An 18844-nucleotide genomic window follows, 5' to 3' on the forward strand; every position below is an offset into this window, starting at 1 on the left:
CGACATGGATATACAGGTGGGTTAACCACCCAAATATGAGTGTGATGTTGACTCCTCATCTCTCCCTATCATCTCCAAATTGGACTCGTGGTCTTCAGGGAGAAGGTTAGAAACAGCAAGCCCAGTTATTTCCTGTGATGAAATTTCAGAGCCCTCCAGACCCCACAGGCAGCTCTGCTACGAGCCTCAGATGAGCTCTGTTTCTGCAATAACTTTTCCAGAGAGAAGGAATTAGGAGGCTTAACACTTTCAGATGACAGTTGCTGGAGCTGCTGCCAGATAACAGGCACCAGGAGCGATCCAGGCCTCCTGATTCATCCAGCCCGGAAAGAAGCCCTGTTCATAAGAACCCACATGAAAAGGAGCGAATTGCCAGTTATGCAAAAGTCTTTAAGTAAAGCAATGCAAATCTTTCATGTGCAGCAGACAAGTGATACAGCGGGAAATAATATAACAGATAGAGAGGCTGAGAGGGGGGAATGTGAGTAAATCCATTTTCCAGAAGCAAGAGAAGGGACTTGCTCGCTGAAAAGGATTAGCTGGATAAAGCCAAACTGTGTTAGAAACTAAACATGCATCAAACAGAAACAGGGAAAAAACCCCAGGTTGTAAGAAGATCCAGTTCTGCTCCTGCTCAGAAAGAAAACTCTGTCAAAGGAATATCCTATGTAAACTTGCCGCACACCCCAGATCGTCAACAGGCATTTATCAAATGAAACTCATACCAAATGCAACTCTTCTTCCTAATCCCAAGTCAAACACGCTTTGTGTTACAGACCCTCAGGAAGAGATTTCTGTATGATCCTCCTCTGTCTCCATTTATGATTAGTCCTTCTAAATTTCAGCATTTATCTGACAAAACACACTGGGGAGGGCTTGCTTTCATCTGCAAAGCCTGAGTTTCTGCTTTTCCTTAGCTGCTGCTCTACCACTCTGCAGTCGCTCAGCCTGGGAGGAAAAGGCTTTAGTCAAGACCCTTTGATTGACTAAACTCAGGATCACTTTCCTGGTGGTGGTAACTCCAAGCCCTTGTGTTATGTGCCAACACCAAAGCAATCCAGCATTCAAAGGGGTTATAAATGCTGCCTCTGAGCCAAAGTCTTACTTTTTGGGGCTCAGTAATGCAAATAAAACACATGTGTGTGTGGGGTCCCACTCGCAATAGCTGTGAGGCCAATCTGTGGGGTCTTTGTAGTTCTGGGAAAGAATTTGTGGTGTCGAAGCATTTCAATCTGGTCTGGTGGAGCTGTCGCGCGGAGCCAAGGCTGACTCCTATGAGCAACCACAGGAGCACAGTTACCACTTGCTGTCCTCCTGCAGCCCAAGGTATGGTCCTCATTACCCCCCAAAGGGTATGTTTCGAACGACATATTCATAAACCCCTGAGCCTGATCACAGCTAATTTGAAGACAAAAAGGGGAGTGCATTCGCTTAACACACTGCTTTTTGCAAACACCATGATCGTTCCCAGATGCACTGCTTCTGCCCAGCAGCACTGGAGGCAGCAGGAGAGGAAATCATTTCAGTTCCCCAGAGTCACCGGCCTAAAGCAGTTTCAAGATGCTCCAGGAGCTCTCCTGCATCCGTTGAAGCAGCTCTATCCGTCTCCCTCCTTTGATCAGACTCAGCTTCTTCTGCTGTTCTTTTCCACACCACAGCACAGCAGCAGGAGCCCTGAACCCTTCTTTAACCAGAGCACTTGATATCACACACACAAGAGCTGCAAGGCAGCGTAAAGCCAGATCCAGGTTAGGATGTTACTTTGATCTCACCCATGGCAGAGAAATCAGTTCTACCAATTCCCAGCAGTCTTTCCTGGAGTGAGGAATCAGCTGTGGAAAAGCTTCCAAGAAAGGTTTAGGTTGGTGGGAAAGGTGAAATTTCACATGAGAGTTAAAGAGCTCTGCTTCCAAGGGACTCAAGCCAATGCAGGTCTAGATGCTAAGGCCTAACGCAGCTATGGAGGAACCTCTTTTATGGCATAAAGCAGCAAATCACCCTTCTATTTCAGCCTGTGGCAAGATACCCACAGGAAAGCACAGCTTTGAAGTGACAGCCAGAAGCTCAGAGCTGCATGAACTTTTTATTTACAGCTTCTTTATCCAGTTCAGCTACAAGATAAGGCAATAATAAGAATAGCAGTGCTCAGAACTTACAAAGCAACTTTTATCTGAAATCTCACCACAAGTTACAAACAATACAGGTCACTTGGTGAGACTTCCCCTAACAAAGTGCACGTTGCTCCCGGAGGGAGGCTGGTTGATTGAGGACCCTGAGCAGAGCAGCCCTAGGACCACCACAAAGCTGGTGGCTTTGCCCATGCTTTAGATGCAGGCAAAGCAAAGCATTGTGCCCAGGTCTACAAAGAGTATTGAGAGATATGAATCCAAACATCCTCTTCCTCTGTTGGCTACTCCACCCAAAAGTGATTTATTTACTATTGCCCTGAGCAGAAGCTACTTAACAGCACTGAAAAGCCTCATTGAACCAGAAAAGCATCTGAGATGCCTCAGTGGACGATGCTGTACACATAGGGGCACGGTGGTACTCAGAGATCTAGGTCAAGCTACATGCAAGAGAGGTTACTGATTTTCCTGGGCATGAATTTTTCATAAGCAGCCCTCCTGTCTTTCCCCATTCATACCTTACTTGCAAACAGCAAAAACAATTTATTGCACAAATAAAATTCAGCCGTGGGTCACTTGCAAATTAGTTAGTGTGATTTACAGAGCAATTCACTGTCTTTATTGATTAGGAGAAATTCCCTTCAAAGGTGTGTTCAAACACTTAAAACCCCATAATATCACATGATACTGCTTCTGCCCACTCAGAAATGGATATGGAGCTTCCCAAACCAGCCTCCTCAACTGTCATCTTCACTGTGGGGTTTTTTTGTGTTGATAAAACCCTAGAGTAAGCAGGATGGCCAGGGCAGATTTCCTGCAGTATATCTTAAACTGTGATTATTAATACTGCAAGAAGTGCTTTAGCAGAACTGTTCTCCAACAGCCCATTCATTTTTAATTGAACTAAGAAGAATTCAAAAGGCATTTATATGAAATAGGAACCCAAGTGCTGCATCCTTTCGATGAAGGTGGCTGATCTTCCCCCAGGCAACTTCTGAGCATCAGTGAGCCCGGTGCAGGGATGCTCACGGTGCAGAGACCATTGGTGTGGTGTTTGGTTTTAATTACTCATCTTGATCTAGCTGTTCTCTTTCCAGACCTGGCCTGGCTCATTCAAGGCTATCCTGACTGCACTGTCACAACGAGCTGAGGGATTTCACCTCCTCAGTGACTGTGGACATGAAACAACATTACCATTAACATTTGTTAATGGTGTTTTTAAGCAACTTCCCAGAAAGCAAAGCTGAAAACGTGCTTCCGGCGATTGAAGTCACCTCCAGCAGTCCCCATTCAGGTCTGCCTGTGCTGGGCAGGATCCTGCCCCCCTCCCAGCTTATCAGCTGCAGCTGGGGGATTTCGGCGCTATGGGAAGTTTCATTTCCTGCTCCTTGGGCTGCCTGTAGCTGGCCGGCAGCGTTAGTAAAAGGAAAGACATTCCTGTCATTCTTGCTATTAACCCTTTGGTGGTCTTGGAGACATGAGCCAAAACCAGCAAAAAACTAGAAAACTGGATGATCTTTAAGGTCCCTTCCTATCGAAACCAGTCTATGGCTCTATCAAGAAAGACACAGACTTATTTATGCTGTTAAGCACATTTGATTCTATCAGGAAAAGCGCAGGATGGTACCGCTGCATCAGCCCATCGTCACACTGCCAGCACAACTCCCATCTCTCCTAGTTTTCCTTTGTGCTTTTCTTTAATAAGAAGTGAGGTGGATGGAGCACAAACTTATATTAAAGTGTATTTGTGTTCGACACACGATTTATGATCCCTGTCCCAAGCAGTGCCTGACTGTGGCACCCGCACTGCAGCCCCTTCTGCTGGTGGTGCTCCTGGCTGCCGCCTCTGACATGGAGCCTGGCATCATACCCTACAATTTAGGATGGCAAGGAAAGAAGATAGAAACAAATCATAGAATGGTTTAGTCTGGAAGGGACCTTAAAGCTCATCCAGCTCCAACCCCTGCCACAGGCAGGGACACCTTCCACTGGAGCAGGTTGCTCCAAGCCCCTGTGTCCAACCTGGCCTTGAACACTGCCAGGGATGGGGCAGCCACAGCTTCTCTGGGCACCCTGTGCCAGCGCCTCAGCACCCTCACAGGGAGGAACTTCTGGAGGTATTTTAAGCAATGTGTTTCTCAAAACTAAGCAACGTCTCAAAAAATAGCTGAGTGATATAGTAACAGTGTCAGAAATGACCAAAACTGTTTTCCTATCCCACTGGCAGTGACTGGGACAGCTTTTGGCATGGAACAAAGTGAAATATGTCCTGAATTAGCCCTTCCCACGGATATAACTTTGCAGATCCTTCCCACCCAGCACTAGTGCAGCTTCCCTGAGCTCCGCAAGCAATCACAGCATGAAGTTGCCAAGAAAAGCAGTTGAAAACCCTTTTCTCTCCCCACCCCAGCAAGAACACGCAGCCGCAGCACACCATTGCACGGAGAAACATGCAGTTAATACCTGAACGAGCAGCTCCAGCTTCCTGTCATCGAGGAGGTGCACTTGGCATCTGCGGCCCTCCGTCATCTGCAAGAGAGAAGAGACACGTGTGTCAGGGCGCTCGGCTTTCCAGCGCAGCACGTGGAGCCTTTCATTCACCACAGCGCTTTCAGTCTGTGGTTTGTGTTCTGGTCTGGGGCTTTTTTCCTTTCATTAATCCCCCTTCTTTTGGCCCTGGGGAAAGAAAAGGCTGGAAGGAGCAAAAGAAAAGCCACCCTGGTAGCTGTCGTGGAGCGGCTGCCAGGAGGAGGCTGTTCCAGTGCAGAAAATGGGGCTATTCACAGCAGAAGGGCCCCAGCATTTTGTACCACAGCCTCTGGCTTCACAGAGCAGCTTGGCCAGGAGAGGAAACACCCAGGCAAGTGTCCCCAAGCCCATCAACATCCGTGGTTCAAGGTAGTGCAAAGCAAGCAAGGACCATGCTGACAGTGCTCCCTGGGGTTGCACCAGATGCTCCTTTGGCTTTGAATCCCAAAATGGGCTTGTCCTACTTGGGGTGTCCTATTTATCACGATACCGGTGCAAAAGTGCTTCCATACAGGTATAGTTTATTACAAGAGTTAACAGATAATACCTATAAGACTTTTTGGTATAGAAGACTTTTATGAGACTTCCAAGCCCCTGTAGATTGGGTGCTAAGAAATAAATGAGCCATGGACTAAGGAAGCTCCTCTACAGTTGCTCAAGCCCTTTCCTGGCTCTCTTTTTGCAGAGAGCACCGTAAGGGAAGGAGCAACTTTGCTTTGCAGTTACAGATCCCAACACAGCCCTGCAAAGCCCTTCAGAGTGCACAGGCACAATCCCACTATCTGCTAATGGGATATGGGCTGCCTAAGCCTCTTTGGCTTTTGGAAATCCCTTCTTCAGCATGACTTAGGCAGCACGCAGGCAGCCCCCCTGCTGTGGGCTTGCCCCATGACATTCACACATGTCTGGACCCACAGCAGAATGGACCCAGCTTAGCCCCACAGCATGGCTCAGCCCCACCACTCTCCAGCCAAGGCACTTTCCTGAGGCCTGATGGGATTCCCAGCTTCATTTAATAGCATTTTTTGCCATGGTGAGTCCTAAAGCATCACCAGAATGGAACACAGGGTCCACAGGAGCTTGGCAGGGGGAGTACAGGCTGCTGGGGATGTGGCTGCCACAGCACTGCATTCCTGCCCTCACACATCACCTCTCCCCACCAGTGCCAGATGAGCTAAGCCCCCAGTGCAAAGCCGCCTTGCAGAGATGTGGGCTCAGGGGGTTAGCTGAGGACAGCTCAGCTTTCTGCTTTAGCTCTGTGGGTTAAAAATCACCCACTCCTGTGGATTAATGGGGCTGGATGTGCTGACATCCCTGTGGTGTTTGGTGCCCATCAACTTCACCCATTCAAGAGGCATTGCCATGGTATCAGTGACATTGACCATCTCCAGCAGCATTGCCCTTGCCCTGTCACCTCTCACCTCTCCTGGGTGCTCCTTTCCTCCTTCTTCCCAGCTCTGTCCCATATCCATCTCCCCCTTTCCTGGAACTAGGACAGACCGAGTCTTACCCTGGCCCTGGCCTCTTTCCCATAGCAAAAATTCAGATGTGCCAAAACCTCTGTTGAGCCTCAAGCTGGCCATGCAAGATACAGAGTTTATTATGAGACAACTTCAGTCAAAATGAGCTTTTCCCTTCAACTCACTCCAAAGTTACAATCCTGGTATGCACAATCCCATGCGATCCAAGCAGGCTTTATCCCCGTTGTTATTCACACCAGCACGCCACTGGAGGATAATGCACGCTAAATAACATTGCTTCCCTTCTCGTTTTCCATGAGCACAACTGGAGCCCTGGCACTGCAGTCGAAGAAAAGCCTTATAAAACAAGGCTACTCATAAATGTCATCCAGTTACCGCCATGGCAATAAATTATCTTGCTACAAGGATTTCATCCGGTAAGTAATGTTATGCAAAATATGGCTTCTCATAATGTGTATTGCTTGGTGAGTGAGATTTTTTCCATGAAGTCTGTATTAAAAAGCTTTCAGTTCAGCTGTAAAGCTGCTCCAGGGGCTCACGGAAGGGGTTTGCAATGGTTTGACCCACTTGGACTAAGAGTTATATGGCTCGTGATAACATGGGCACAGGAAACCACAAGCTTGTTGGGCTTCCCTGACAGATAAAAGTCCGAGTGGCTGAGCTCTGCTTCAGCATCTCTCCACCCTCTTACTGTCACATATCTGTTGCATCTCCAAGATGATCATTATACAGTGATCGTCCAGTTTTAATATGAGTTTAGTCAAGGCAAGAGATAAAGCAGTGAGTTTATTGTGGTGGCAACACATGCTGTCAGGGATGGAAACACAGTCTGGCTCGCACGTATTATGCCCCATCTATTGAAATAAGTTGATATAACAGTTGAAATAAGAATAAAATAAGGTGAAAAGAAGAAGAGGGAATATTTTCTGAGGTGTCTGGCTTTGTGCTTTAGTGTTCTGGCAAAGCTGTGTGGAGCTTCTTTAGTTTTCTACTCTTTCCCAACCCATAGTTTTGTATCCCCTTAGTGCTTTCAGTGCTTAAAGAAATCCCAGATGCAAACAGCTGGTAACATAATGTATCTGAATAAAGCGAAGCTCTGAAATGCAGCACATGATGGTTGCCTGATTGCAAGGCATTTCATGAACATCACCTGAGGAAAAGGAGGAGTGAAAGCACACTGCTTTCACGTCCTCTTGTCCCCAGCAGTTCTGCTCATCAGCAACGTGGCTGTCAAAGACCACAGTCGTGTTCATAGTTTGGTGAGGCAGTGTGTGAGCACACAGCAAGGTGTGTACTGCACTTCTTTAGTGCCACCTCATTGCTGTGCCTCTCAATGGTTTGAAGGCTCATGCTACAGGCCAATGACCCCAGTTGGCAGCCTGCAGGCTGCTTCTACCTAGGCTTTTCTGCACAAGAGAGGGTGAAGAGCTGTTGCAGGAGCTGGAAAGCCTTGGTAGGGAGAAATAGACCCAACACTGGCCCCTGCTCCCAACCCCAGGTAGCAACACAGTGAAGGAACTTCTGATTTTGTCTTTGCTGATAGCTAGAAGCTCAGACCACAGTATACGTGGCTGGAGATGTATGGGACCACAGTGTATGGGGCTTTTCACTTCCCTTACAAACAAATGATGCTTTGCAAGAGAAAAGAAGATAGAAGACAGACTTCCTGCTTGATATAAACTAAAATATGGATGGTCCTGCCCTCCCTCCTTTCTGTTTTATTATTCCACCGGGTGTCTGCAGCCCACACTATGTGCTTTTTTGCATCATCAGATCAATAAAACTCTGCTAGTTTGTCAGAGCAAGAAACGGGAAGGTTTCAAAGCACAGTGAGAAGGAACTGATTTAGCACAGTCTGTCTGGGTGAAAGATGCTGCTTTGCACATTGGCTGATCTGCACTATCTGCTGCTCTACTATGGTTGGGGCTGTGGCCAGCTCCTGGGCAACGAGTCAGGGAACCCTTCTGCTTCCTTTTGTAACCAGAGAAGGGAAATCAACACCAAAGCACTATAGATTGGAACATGGGAGTAAAAGGTCACTAAGCATGAGCTGAGCAGCACCAGAGTTTGAAGGGAGAATGACTACAAGTAATGAATTGAGATTCTCCTCTCTGAAGGCTCCTACCCAGAGAAGGATCATAGAGTCATAGAGTCTATGTTGGGGTTGGAAAGGACCTTAAGGTCATCCAGTTCCAACCCCCCTGCCATGGGCAGGGACACCTCACACTAAACCATATCACCCAAAGCCTCATCCAACCTGGCCTTGAACACTGCCAGAGATGGAACATTCACAACTTTCTTGGGCAACCCATTCCAGTGCCTCACCACCCTCACAGTGAAGAACTTCTTCCTTATATCCAATCTAAACTTCCCCTGTTAAAATTTTAACCTGATACCCCTTGTCCCGTCACTACAGTCCCTAGTGAAGAGTCCCTCCCCAGCATCCCTATAGGCCCCTTCAGATACTGGAAGGCTGCTATGAGGTCTCCACGCAGCCTTCTCTTCTCCAGGCTGAACAGCCCCAACTTTCTCAGCCTATCTTCATATGGGAGGTGCTCCAGCCCCCTGCTCATCCTCGTGGCCCTCCTCTGGACTTGTTCCAACAGTTCCATGTCCTTTTTATGTTGAGGACACCAGAACTGCACACAGTACTCCAAGTGAGGTCTCATGAGAGCAGAGTAGAGGGGCAGGATCACCTCCTTCGATGGGGGGAACTGATGGGGGGGAACTGATAACTATCAGGCACAAAAGCATGGCTTTGCTTCAGCATGGAAAAGCAAAATCATAGCAAAGAGACAAGAAGTAATGGCTGAGCAGAGCTGTTGACAGAAGGACACTTGACATGGCAGGGAAGCAAGGGAGTTTGCTCTTGATCAAGTCCTGGGTTTCACTATGAGCTCAGTGAGTGGGTTTTCCTTTACAAAAACAGCCTCCTAGTTTCCTTCTGGAGAGCAAGAGCCCTCCACCCTAGATCCAGAAAGTATAAAATAAGTGTCTATTTCAACCTACCAATTTAGATGCCCTTGATACTCAAAGCAGAGAGAATTTTCAGACATTTCAAGTTAAGACAGTTCCTAGGTGAGCTCCACAGTTATGCCTGCTGCTTGCTCAACTGGGATGCTGTACCCACATCAATCCACAAATTCCCCATGCTTCTCCTTCGTGTGAGGAGGTGGGACTGTGTTACACACTCCTGAGTGCTAACAGTTCATCCATATGGCAGGGAGCTGCACATGCCGGGTATGAATACGGGCCACGTGCACTTCATGGGCCAGACTCATCACGAACTCAGATGGAGATTATGCACCAAAATACAGAACAGATTTTATTCTTTTTTTTCCCAAAACAGCTCATATCCTCACATTTTCCTGACAAATCTGCCACTTCTTTCGGTGCCTGCACAGCAGCGTGACCCTGAGCGCCTGAAGAGCTCAACACAAGTGCTTTCAAACAGCCCTGTCGTTTGTATACATGAGTGTGTAAAAACTACGGATAATATATCTTCAATACCCAAACACAGGCAGTGCTTGTAAGGCACACGTTGATCTGGAGCAGTGTGTTTGTGTGGATGAGCAAGGCATGCTTGCTTTCTCTGCTCTTTGGCTCTCGAGGACGGGAAAACTGGTGCTGACCTCCTTTGCGGAACATCAGTGACAAGACATGACATACATGCTTGTTCAATCGAATACAGGGATGCTACAGAAAGCAAGTCTCTCTTATGGTTACTCATGGGATCTTATGAATTGTAGATGTTTTTCTCAAGGAAATGACGTTTTAGTTACCTTTATCACAAAACTAAATCTCTTTGGAGGCTCCTACCCAAATATTTACACAATGGGTTTCCTAGGGAAGGCCTGCTGGCAGTTGTTTTAATCTGTGGCATGACTGCCCTCCTTTCTATCCATCTTTGCTGTAAAATTGTCTCAGAGAATCCTATAAACTCTCTGTGACACAGCCCAAAAACCCACACCATGCTCAGCTTATCCCCATGTGCCTGTCACTTCATCACTGAATTATCAGCAGCTGCCCACAGAACTGCTCTATCCAACACAAACAGAGAAGGCGATGGGAGGAAACAACTCCGAAGGGAACCTTTCCCTTTCAAAACCAAAAATCCCTCCCGGTGAAAGCACTGTCACACTGAATAACTCAAAGGCATCAAATGCAAATGCTGTTTACAATGACAGTCCTATAAATATCTGCAACACATTTCATTAGCTGGTGACTGCAGGAATAGAGGACTATGGTGTATTCTTCCATGACTCAAATCAGAAATGGTAATTGGAGGCAGAATACTTCCTAAGTGCTCACTGCCTGTATAGGAGGCAATCACTGTGCTGAATGCACAAAAACCTGTGTCGCTTTGCCTGGGTTTGGACAGACCCACTGAAAGCAAATAGGGAGAGATTACAGTGCACTGATTACAGTGAACTATTAGATTAAACATCCCACTCCCACTTGACTGCTTCTTACTGCCTTCTCATCCTGGCAGCTCCTAAGCTTGTAGGGGGGACACAAAGGGAGGAAGAGCTAGCTGTGCGGGTTTGACGTCTGCACAGTTTACTTAGTGCATGTGGCAGTACTACACTTTGCTGAATTGGGGCTGGTCTTGCACTGACCATGCCTCTTTGCATGCCTGCGTCCAACTGTCACCTCCTGTCCTACTTTTCAATATCCTGAAGGAATGGACTATCTTTGTTTCTTATGCCGTGTGTTCACAGAGGAACGCCCCAGTCACTGGTCTGCAGCTAATAAATTATAGTGATGGTGACTCTTCACCAGAATGAGCCATACTCAGGCAAGCTGGCTTCCACCTGAGCCTTGGTGGGTTGGGGAGATGTTCATGATAAACTGCTGCTTCTGAATACAGTGCTTATTTCTACCATTTATTTCCATGAGTCTTTCCTCAACCAGCAATGGGAAGTCTGGTTTGTAATGTTATTCTCAAGAGGGAGAAAAATTGCTTTAATCTGACACAAGGCTCCAGGCATAGGGAAAAAGGTCTATAAAGCCTGCCCTGTCTGTAAAAGTCAGCAACACAGTACATACCATGGGCTGAGCTTTCTGGAATAACCCAAGACTTAAATAGAAGTGTTTCTCACTACAATGCGGAGGAACCCAGTAGACACTACTGCCATTCAATTTTGTTCATATGATGATTTCAGATTGGAAAGGCTATTTGGTGCTCTGGAACAGAAGAGGTTACAGAATCACAGAATCACAGAATCCCAAGGGTTGGAAGGGACCTCAAGAGATCATCTGGTCCAACCCCCCTGCAAGAGCAAGGTAACCTAGAGTACATCACACAGGAAGCTGTAAGATTTTTTTCATAGCAAGAGTATCCCACCCAAATCCTCAAGCATCTGTCATCTTCTGGCAGTACTTCTGTAGGAGAATGAAGATGTTGCATATTCAAGGAAACAGGAACATCCTTTTCAGTGTTCCTTTTCAAGGGAATTTGGTGGCAAGTGGAACATTGGAGCTGATAATATGGACCCAGGAAACATGCCGCAGATGTGGATAATAGCAACGCAAAAAGAAGTAGCTGATGGCTGATGGCTGATGTATAACCAGACTTCACCTTCTAAGGAAGCGTGTTTCCCTGTTATGGAAGTGCTCTGAGGCTCTGTGAAATACATGCACAATCCATAGGTGGACTGAATAGCGAGAAAATATAGGTCAACAATGATGCAGCATCTCCCACAGGTTTGGTAGGACTCGAGGAACGTATCATGTGCAAGGCCTTTGGCTTTCCCTGAAAGCCTCTTAATCCCACTCCTCGAAAAATCAATGTCCTTACCCATGGACTAAGGAATAGAGATGAAATAGCTGAAACCATGGTTACAGGTAGAGCTCTTCACAGCTCTCCTATCCTGCAGGAAGGGAGCACTGCTGTCCCTTGGAAGAGCTTGATATTACCCATAGCAAGGGGGATCTGCAGAGGACGTGTTTAAGAGGGGCTGCTTCAAGTGTTGCGATCACTTCTGCAAACAGTCATTTGTCAGGAGAGGAAAGAATCAGCCTCAGCAATTAGAAAGCAAGAGCCCCCTCGAGAAGGGGGGCTGGGACGGTGTCAGCTGTGGTGTCACACCATGAAAGGCACGACCCAGCCATTGTGTAGATGCCAATGGGGAGTGATGGGATAGAAATTAAGGCAAACTAAAGGCTGAGTGACCTGGTGACTTCCCTGTTTTGTCTTGAGAGCTGACAAAAGAGTTCCTGGCCTGCCCAGGGGCTCCTCGCTTCCTCCACGCAGCTCTTTCCAGCCTTGCTCAGGCTCCAGCATCACCCGGGGACATCTGCACAGGTTATTTCTCATGCTTCCTCTAAACAGTGCTCAGCACAAGCATTCTGATTCAGCAAAGCACATAGCTGTGTCCATAAATCCCTTTTATTTCAGTGTGACATAAGCAAGTGTTTAAGTGGCTTACTGTATCAGGGCTGAAATGAAAAACCATCTCCTACAGTCCTTAAGTCCATTTACAACATCAAGCAATAACTCTCAGGCGAACTTTAAAGCTGGGAATGACGCGTCTTAACCTCAAAACACTTGGTGCTTGAGCCATGTATTTAGAATTAAACCTAATTCCAATGCCGGATTTTAAACCAAGCAGGGTATTACCCGGCAGACGCCTAAATCACTGCTCTGAGAGCAGCCAGCCTTGGAGGCCTGATTTCAGTTATATCCTGAGATAAGAAAGCCCTTTCCTGAACAGGCCGGCTTCCTCACTAGGATGGAGGTTGTGCTGGTTCATGTCACGTATTGTTTTCTCTCTTACAAATAATACAGATCCCAATCTTTTCAAATACAAAGGGAAGCAGAACATCTTGCACCCTCCCTGTCGCCTTCTGTTGTTGGTGCAGGAGGAGAGGGCATTCCCAGTGCATAGTTTTCACTACATTTTAATCTTTTATCCTCGTAACTCTTTCCATTCCCTTTCTTGGCCAGAAAGCAAACCAGTTACCAGCTTAAAAACATATCGGCTTTGGAGCGTTATTCCCACTATTACGAGGAGTGGAGAATTTGGAACTTTGATAGGGATGGTCAGAGCATCCTCGGAGCCTGGAGCTGAGGCTGACCTCAGGAAGGTGACACAATTCCAGTATGATTTGTTATTTTCACTGGCCACAGGTGTCTTAAACCCAACAGATTTGCAACCTCTTCTGTGGTAGGAAAAGTGTGTCTTGATAAACCTTGACTCAGCTGGTCAGTTGTGCAGGTGGTTCAACATAAACACCAGCTTCGGGTCAATGTTTTTAGGTCAAGAACATGCCAGAGCTCTTAAAACCTTGCTTCAAACTGGGGTCCTGTAGCTACCTCATCTACTTTTATCTGAGCATCCTACAGGAAGTGGAAGGAGAGTGGCTAGGGCAGCCTACAGCCTCATCCCACCTTATGGACCTTAGGAGGATTCACACATATACCAAAGTAATGCCCAAAGGCTGAAAATGTGCCACTATCACTTAAAAAACATGGCAAAAAATAAGCCCCCCTCACCCCTACGTTAATAAGACCTCAGGTAGACAGTGTTCCTTGCTGTCAGCTTCCCAGATAACACTGAAGATAACTTGCCCTGGATGTCAGCTGCTCCTGAGCTAACTAAGCTCAGCCAAACTGTGTGAAGAACATCTTTATTGTTTAGCTTTTCTCTTTTTTCCTGCCAGGGCGAACTGACCTTCTAGATAATAATCACTTTAAGGCAAGTTCTGTAGTTTCATCCCAGGTTTGCACATTATATATGAGGACCGTGACGCAGGTTTTGGGTTGCCCATCCCTAATGCAGCCCAAAGGAATAAATATCAGTGACAGAACTGAAATGGGATGCTCAGAAGGAAAGAAGATACAGGATCTCTGGTGTCATAACACAAGGAGAAGCAGCGTGGTCTGGACAAGGTACTTCATCAACTTTAGGGCATAGATGTGTTTCAAGAAGCCCACAGTATATACTGGCAGGGTCTCACATCCCCTTGAAGAGCTCTGAATTTATGCTGTGCAAACATCCATTCACTTCGCACAAAGGACACTGCATTTTCTAAGGGAAAAGGATCTGGATTATCTGATAGGACAGCCCTTTATCAATGATGGGCTCCACCGCCTTTTATGTCACATCAACCTTTCTGCGGGGACTCTTGATCACCTTCTGGTTCATTCCCTACTATGTACAGCAGTAAGCACCGTAAGTCTCATCACGACAATGACCATGTGGCACTAAAGTACATAGCAATAAATGAGTATTATCTCTCTTCCCAAAGATGCTAGCATGTCTGTTAATCTCTCCTACATCTGACCTTTTTGTTTCCTTGTAAACATACATAAAAGTGTATCTTTTTTGTACAGTTTCACACTTCAAACATGGCATATTTTCAACAAACTCTTCCAAATATCACTCATTTGTGCATGCAGACAGGGTGGTAATTACATGAGAGCATCCAAGTCTTCTGGGAAAACACTTTCAGGAGGTTTGGTTTAGTTATAGAGAAGAGGACAATTTATTTGTTACTGAAACCAGTGTGATTTGCTGGAGGTAAAAAAAATCAATGTAGGTTCATAAGAAGATGACCAAAGTGACCCAAGGCAGTGGAAGCAGCAGTATGTGTGAAATATTTGTAAGGGACAAATTAAGATATATGGCTCAGTGTTCTTTAAGCGCTCATTGAGTGTTTTGTATCCCCTGTATCACTAAGCATTTGGAGGTGTGAGCAATGATTGCCCTGATCAATGGAGCCAAGGCACTGGGCAGTGCATCACTCAGCTATTCCGTAACAGAGCAGGTCAATAGATAGCACTGAGCAGTGGTATATAAGACACATAATAGAAAACACACTTGCAGAAGTCATTCTAGATGTGGAAAAAACCCAAAGTAAAATATTAATGTGCACACAGAGTGTGGTTTTGTTTTGTTTTTGTTTTTTTTTCCTTCTTCTTTAGAATAACACTCCAAGAACTGATATGCTTGCAGTGGAAAACTATGTCACTGGGTTGTTTCCAGCCACCATTAATCAGTGGGTTTGACACACATTAGACATTGAGAGCCAGGGCTGTGGCTGGTGCCGGGGCTGGGCAGCGACCAATGGCTCTGCCTGGTGACAGTGTTGGTGCTGGGTGGACATCCCCAACAGGGTTTCACAGGGAGGACAGGGTGAGATGCAGAGCACACTCAAATGACAAGCAGCTGCCTAATCCCCAGAGATGCAGGTGTTGTCAGAAATGAGCCCTCCCTGCAGAAGTCTGGTTTGGCCATTTCTGTTCCTGCTTCATCCTCATAGATGAAGAATCACAAAATCGTTTGAGTTGGAAAGGACCTTAGGATCATTCAGTTTTAACCCCTGCCATGGATAGAGACACCTCACACTAGACCAGGTTGCTCCAAGCCCTGCAAAACCTGGCCCTGAACGCTGCCATGGATGGAGTGTTTACCACTTCTCCGGGCAACTCATTCCAGTGCCTCAGTAACCTTACAGTAAAGAACTCCTTCCTTATATCCAATCTAAACTTCCTCTGTTTAAGTTTTAACCCATTACCCCTTGTCCTATCACTACAGTCCCTGATGAAGAGTCCCTTCCCATCATCATTATAGGCCGCCTCCAGATACTGGAAGGCTGCTATGAGGTCTCCACGCAGCCTTCTCTTCTCTAGGCTGAACAGCCTCAGTTTTCCCAGCCTATCTTCATATCTGTGCTGAGCAGGGCAGAGCTGGGGCTGGAGGACAGGGACATGCTCTGCCTGCACACCTAGATAGCTGAGAAGCACGAAGGCGTCCCACCTGCCTGCTCTTGTCCTTATAGCTCCTAATGCAGAGTACTTGTGCATCCGCTGAGGGCTAGAGCTAAAAGTAGCCGCACTCTAGGCTGAAGGAGGGAAAACTGCTTCCAAAACACATAGCCTGTGTTTTTATACTCCCATTCATCTTCTGAGTAATGCCAGGATGTTGTATCACCTGTATTGAGGATGCTTTAGCTATTGGTGCAGCAAAACTGGGTCCTCTCTGCATCAGGGCACCTCATAACATATAAATATGGGCATCCTGTAACCTCTGCACAGGAGGAACCTGGAATAAATGCCTTGACTTGAGCCTGTCTTTGTACCAGATGACTCCACCTTTTAAAAGCCAGGGAAGGATGTTCCTTTCTGGAAGAAAGCACACCATCTCTTTAGTACTGTGCAGAATCGATGAAGAAGAGTTAAGGATGGGAAGCAAAGAGGAATCAGCTTGATGCAATGTCTGCAAACTCAGCGGCTGAATCCGATACCCCTGAGTCCTAAGCTCCCAGGATTCAATACTCATTCTGGAGCAGCCTTCAAGTACACAGTTGGCTGTGCCTGTGAGAGAGGACTGAGAAAGTGAAGACACTTCCCAGTACCTTTAGATTTGCAGATTCCCCCCAGAATTGCCATTGGCATCCCCAGAGCACTTCAGAAGTTCCGAGTTGCAGAACACAGTGCAAGTTACCTTCCAAATTGATTTTCCAGCATGCTTGCATGCTGCGGTATGTGAATGTGTGCACAAAGGAAGCACTGTATCTGACTATATTTCCCCTAAATCATCCGTGTCCCCTTGAGTGCCTCATTTCACTGGGAAATGAGTGTGTCTGCTGGTACACAAGCACACACATGGCAGCCACGTGTTGAGATGATGGGCATCTTCACAGTACCCTAGCTGAGGATAGCCAGGAAATGCTGAGCAAGGACAAAACTGTTTTTCAAGGTGGAAAGAGCTCCATCCTTGTTCCCCTCTCCAGGACAGGTACCACACGTCAGCTCCAGTATTGTGCTGCCTTTCCAAGCTGCTCCCTTGATGTGGCAGCTCTCCACCCGTCTCGTCCTGCATCAACCCTGTGTGAAGGCAGTGGGGTCAGCCTGTGGCTGCTCCTCTGTCTACGCAAAGCACTTCCCAGTGTGAAATAGCTCAGCTCGGATGGATGGGATGCCAGCAGCGCCCGCAGCCTGTGTGGTACAACTGCAGCCACGCTCGGTCCCATGTGGGCAGGAAACCCAAACAAGGGTGGGCTTATTTTGGTTGGGAGATGTGGGAACTTCTAAGAAGAGAATAAAATACATAATCTAAACACAGAGTGCGTTGGCAAGCCCCAGAGCCATTGTCAGCATGTTACATGTGGATGTGTACACAAAGGCTTTCTGTAGCCAAAATGGGAATATCGACCTCTTTTTGGTTTGCAGCTCTCTAGATTTGCAGTGGGCCCTTTTACAGTGAGTTTGAGTTAAAAAAGAGTCACTTGTATCCCTTTTTAATGCCTTCCAGGGCTTTTCCCAAAGATTACTCCACTAGTAATCATGTGCATCACACCACATCCCACCAGTGCAAATACGGGTTGAAAAGAGCACTTTGCTACCCACTAGTGATCTTTTCTTGAGGGTAGGACACAGCAACTGTTTAACACCACATGAAAATGTCCCACAGAAGCTCAGGAGAAGAGCAGAAGGATGGTGGATCTGTTAAGAAAGGAACAAGAGGGGGTTCTGAGCAAGAGCATTGTGCATTGGAAATCAGATGGTCCCTGTGCCAGCTTTGCACTTTAAAGGCAAGCACAGGTTGAAGTCCTACCCCATCCCATGGAGATGCACCAGGGTTATGTGGCACCACACATGGGGCCACAAAGAAGTATAACACAGCCATGAAGCAGGGATGTATTGGGAAGGGGAGGTACATGAGGCTCTTCTACTTATTCTGGCAGGCAGCCTCTACAGCCCAACACAGGCAAGGAATAAAACTTCAAGCTCCATGGACCTGCAAGTAGATGGAGCACAAAGGTGACTTGGAGCAGAGGGAGGCAGGATCAAACCTTACATGTCTGCAATTCATCAACATGAAAGTGCTCCCAGAAGCTTGCAGCTGATCAAATATCTGCCTGGGGTCTCGTCTGGGTGTCAGATCAGAGAGAAAAGCAAAGTCAGTTTTGGTCCTTGATGGGATTCATCTCGAGGGCAGAAGACAGGGCTCCAACCCATTGTGCAGCCTCAGAACACTGCTTCCTGGCTTTTTAGGAAATGGCACATATTGAGAGTCACAGGAGGGATAGGGATTAATTTCTTAAAATTATAGGAGAAGGAGAAATACTGGAAGCCATGCTGGGGAACTTGCTGCTGGCTTAGGGGACCAAAACGCCTGGGAAAAGCTGGGACAAATTGGGATTTGGAGCTGGAGGAGGCTTGCAAGCAATTCAGCAACAGCTTAACCTTTTCAGACCTTGCTGCCTGCTGGGCTGCTGTGTTCTGCTTGTACCTCCAGCCACTGGAAAGGAGCAAGCCAGTAAGGATGACTGGAGGTTAGCATTGCTGAGTGACCTTGGGATCCCGCTGTGCACCCAAGCACAGCGCATCCTGCAGTGAAGCGTGGGGACCTTGGGGTACCACTGTCACCTACTTTTACAGCTCACACCACAGCACTGCCTCCCCCAGTTCCCCAAGAGATGGGGCATTTGTGGGGTGGCTGCAAGCTAGACGGAGATTTTGTGTGCAGCCTCAAACCTAGAGTGAGTCAAATGGCAATCCCAGCATCCAGGCTGCTCCTGTTTAGTTCACAAGAAGTGGGTCACACAGTGCCTTATTGCATATTCAGGGGACATCACTGAGCCCTGACCCAAAATTTGCTTGATGTTGCACCAACACACTCCTTTTATACCTTCTCTGTGTCTCTTACCCCTCTTGCAATGCATGCCCCTTCCTTCTCCCTTGCAGTCCTAGCAGAA

General features: G+C 47.0%; 1 protein-coding gene across 7 annotated transcripts in view; it reads right to left on the minus strand.

Annotated features, from left to right (window-relative positions):
* Positions 1 to 18844, minus strand: part of FRMD4A (FERM domain containing 4A) — a 374382-nt gene that overhangs the window by 130778 nt on the left and 224760 nt on the right. For all 7 annotated transcript variants that reach the window (XM_061368139.1, XM_061368140.1, XM_061368141.1 and 4 more), the window contains one exon: positions 4590 to 4655. In XM_061368139.1, coding sequence (XP_061224123.1) covers positions 4590 to 4655 — 66 coding nt within the window. The remainder of the gene's footprint in view (positions 1 to 4589; positions 4656 to 18844) is intronic.

This window comes from Neopsephotus bourkii, unplaced genomic scaffold, assembly GCF_033783945.1.
Source record: "Neopsephotus bourkii isolate Nb327-2 ecotype Australia unplaced genomic scaffold, CSIRO-AGI_Nbou_v1 NB_1423, whole genome shotgun sequence".
In the NCBI taxonomy this organism is placed as follows: Eukaryota; Metazoa; Chordata; class Aves; order Psittaciformes; family Psittacidae; genus Neopsephotus; species Neopsephotus bourkii.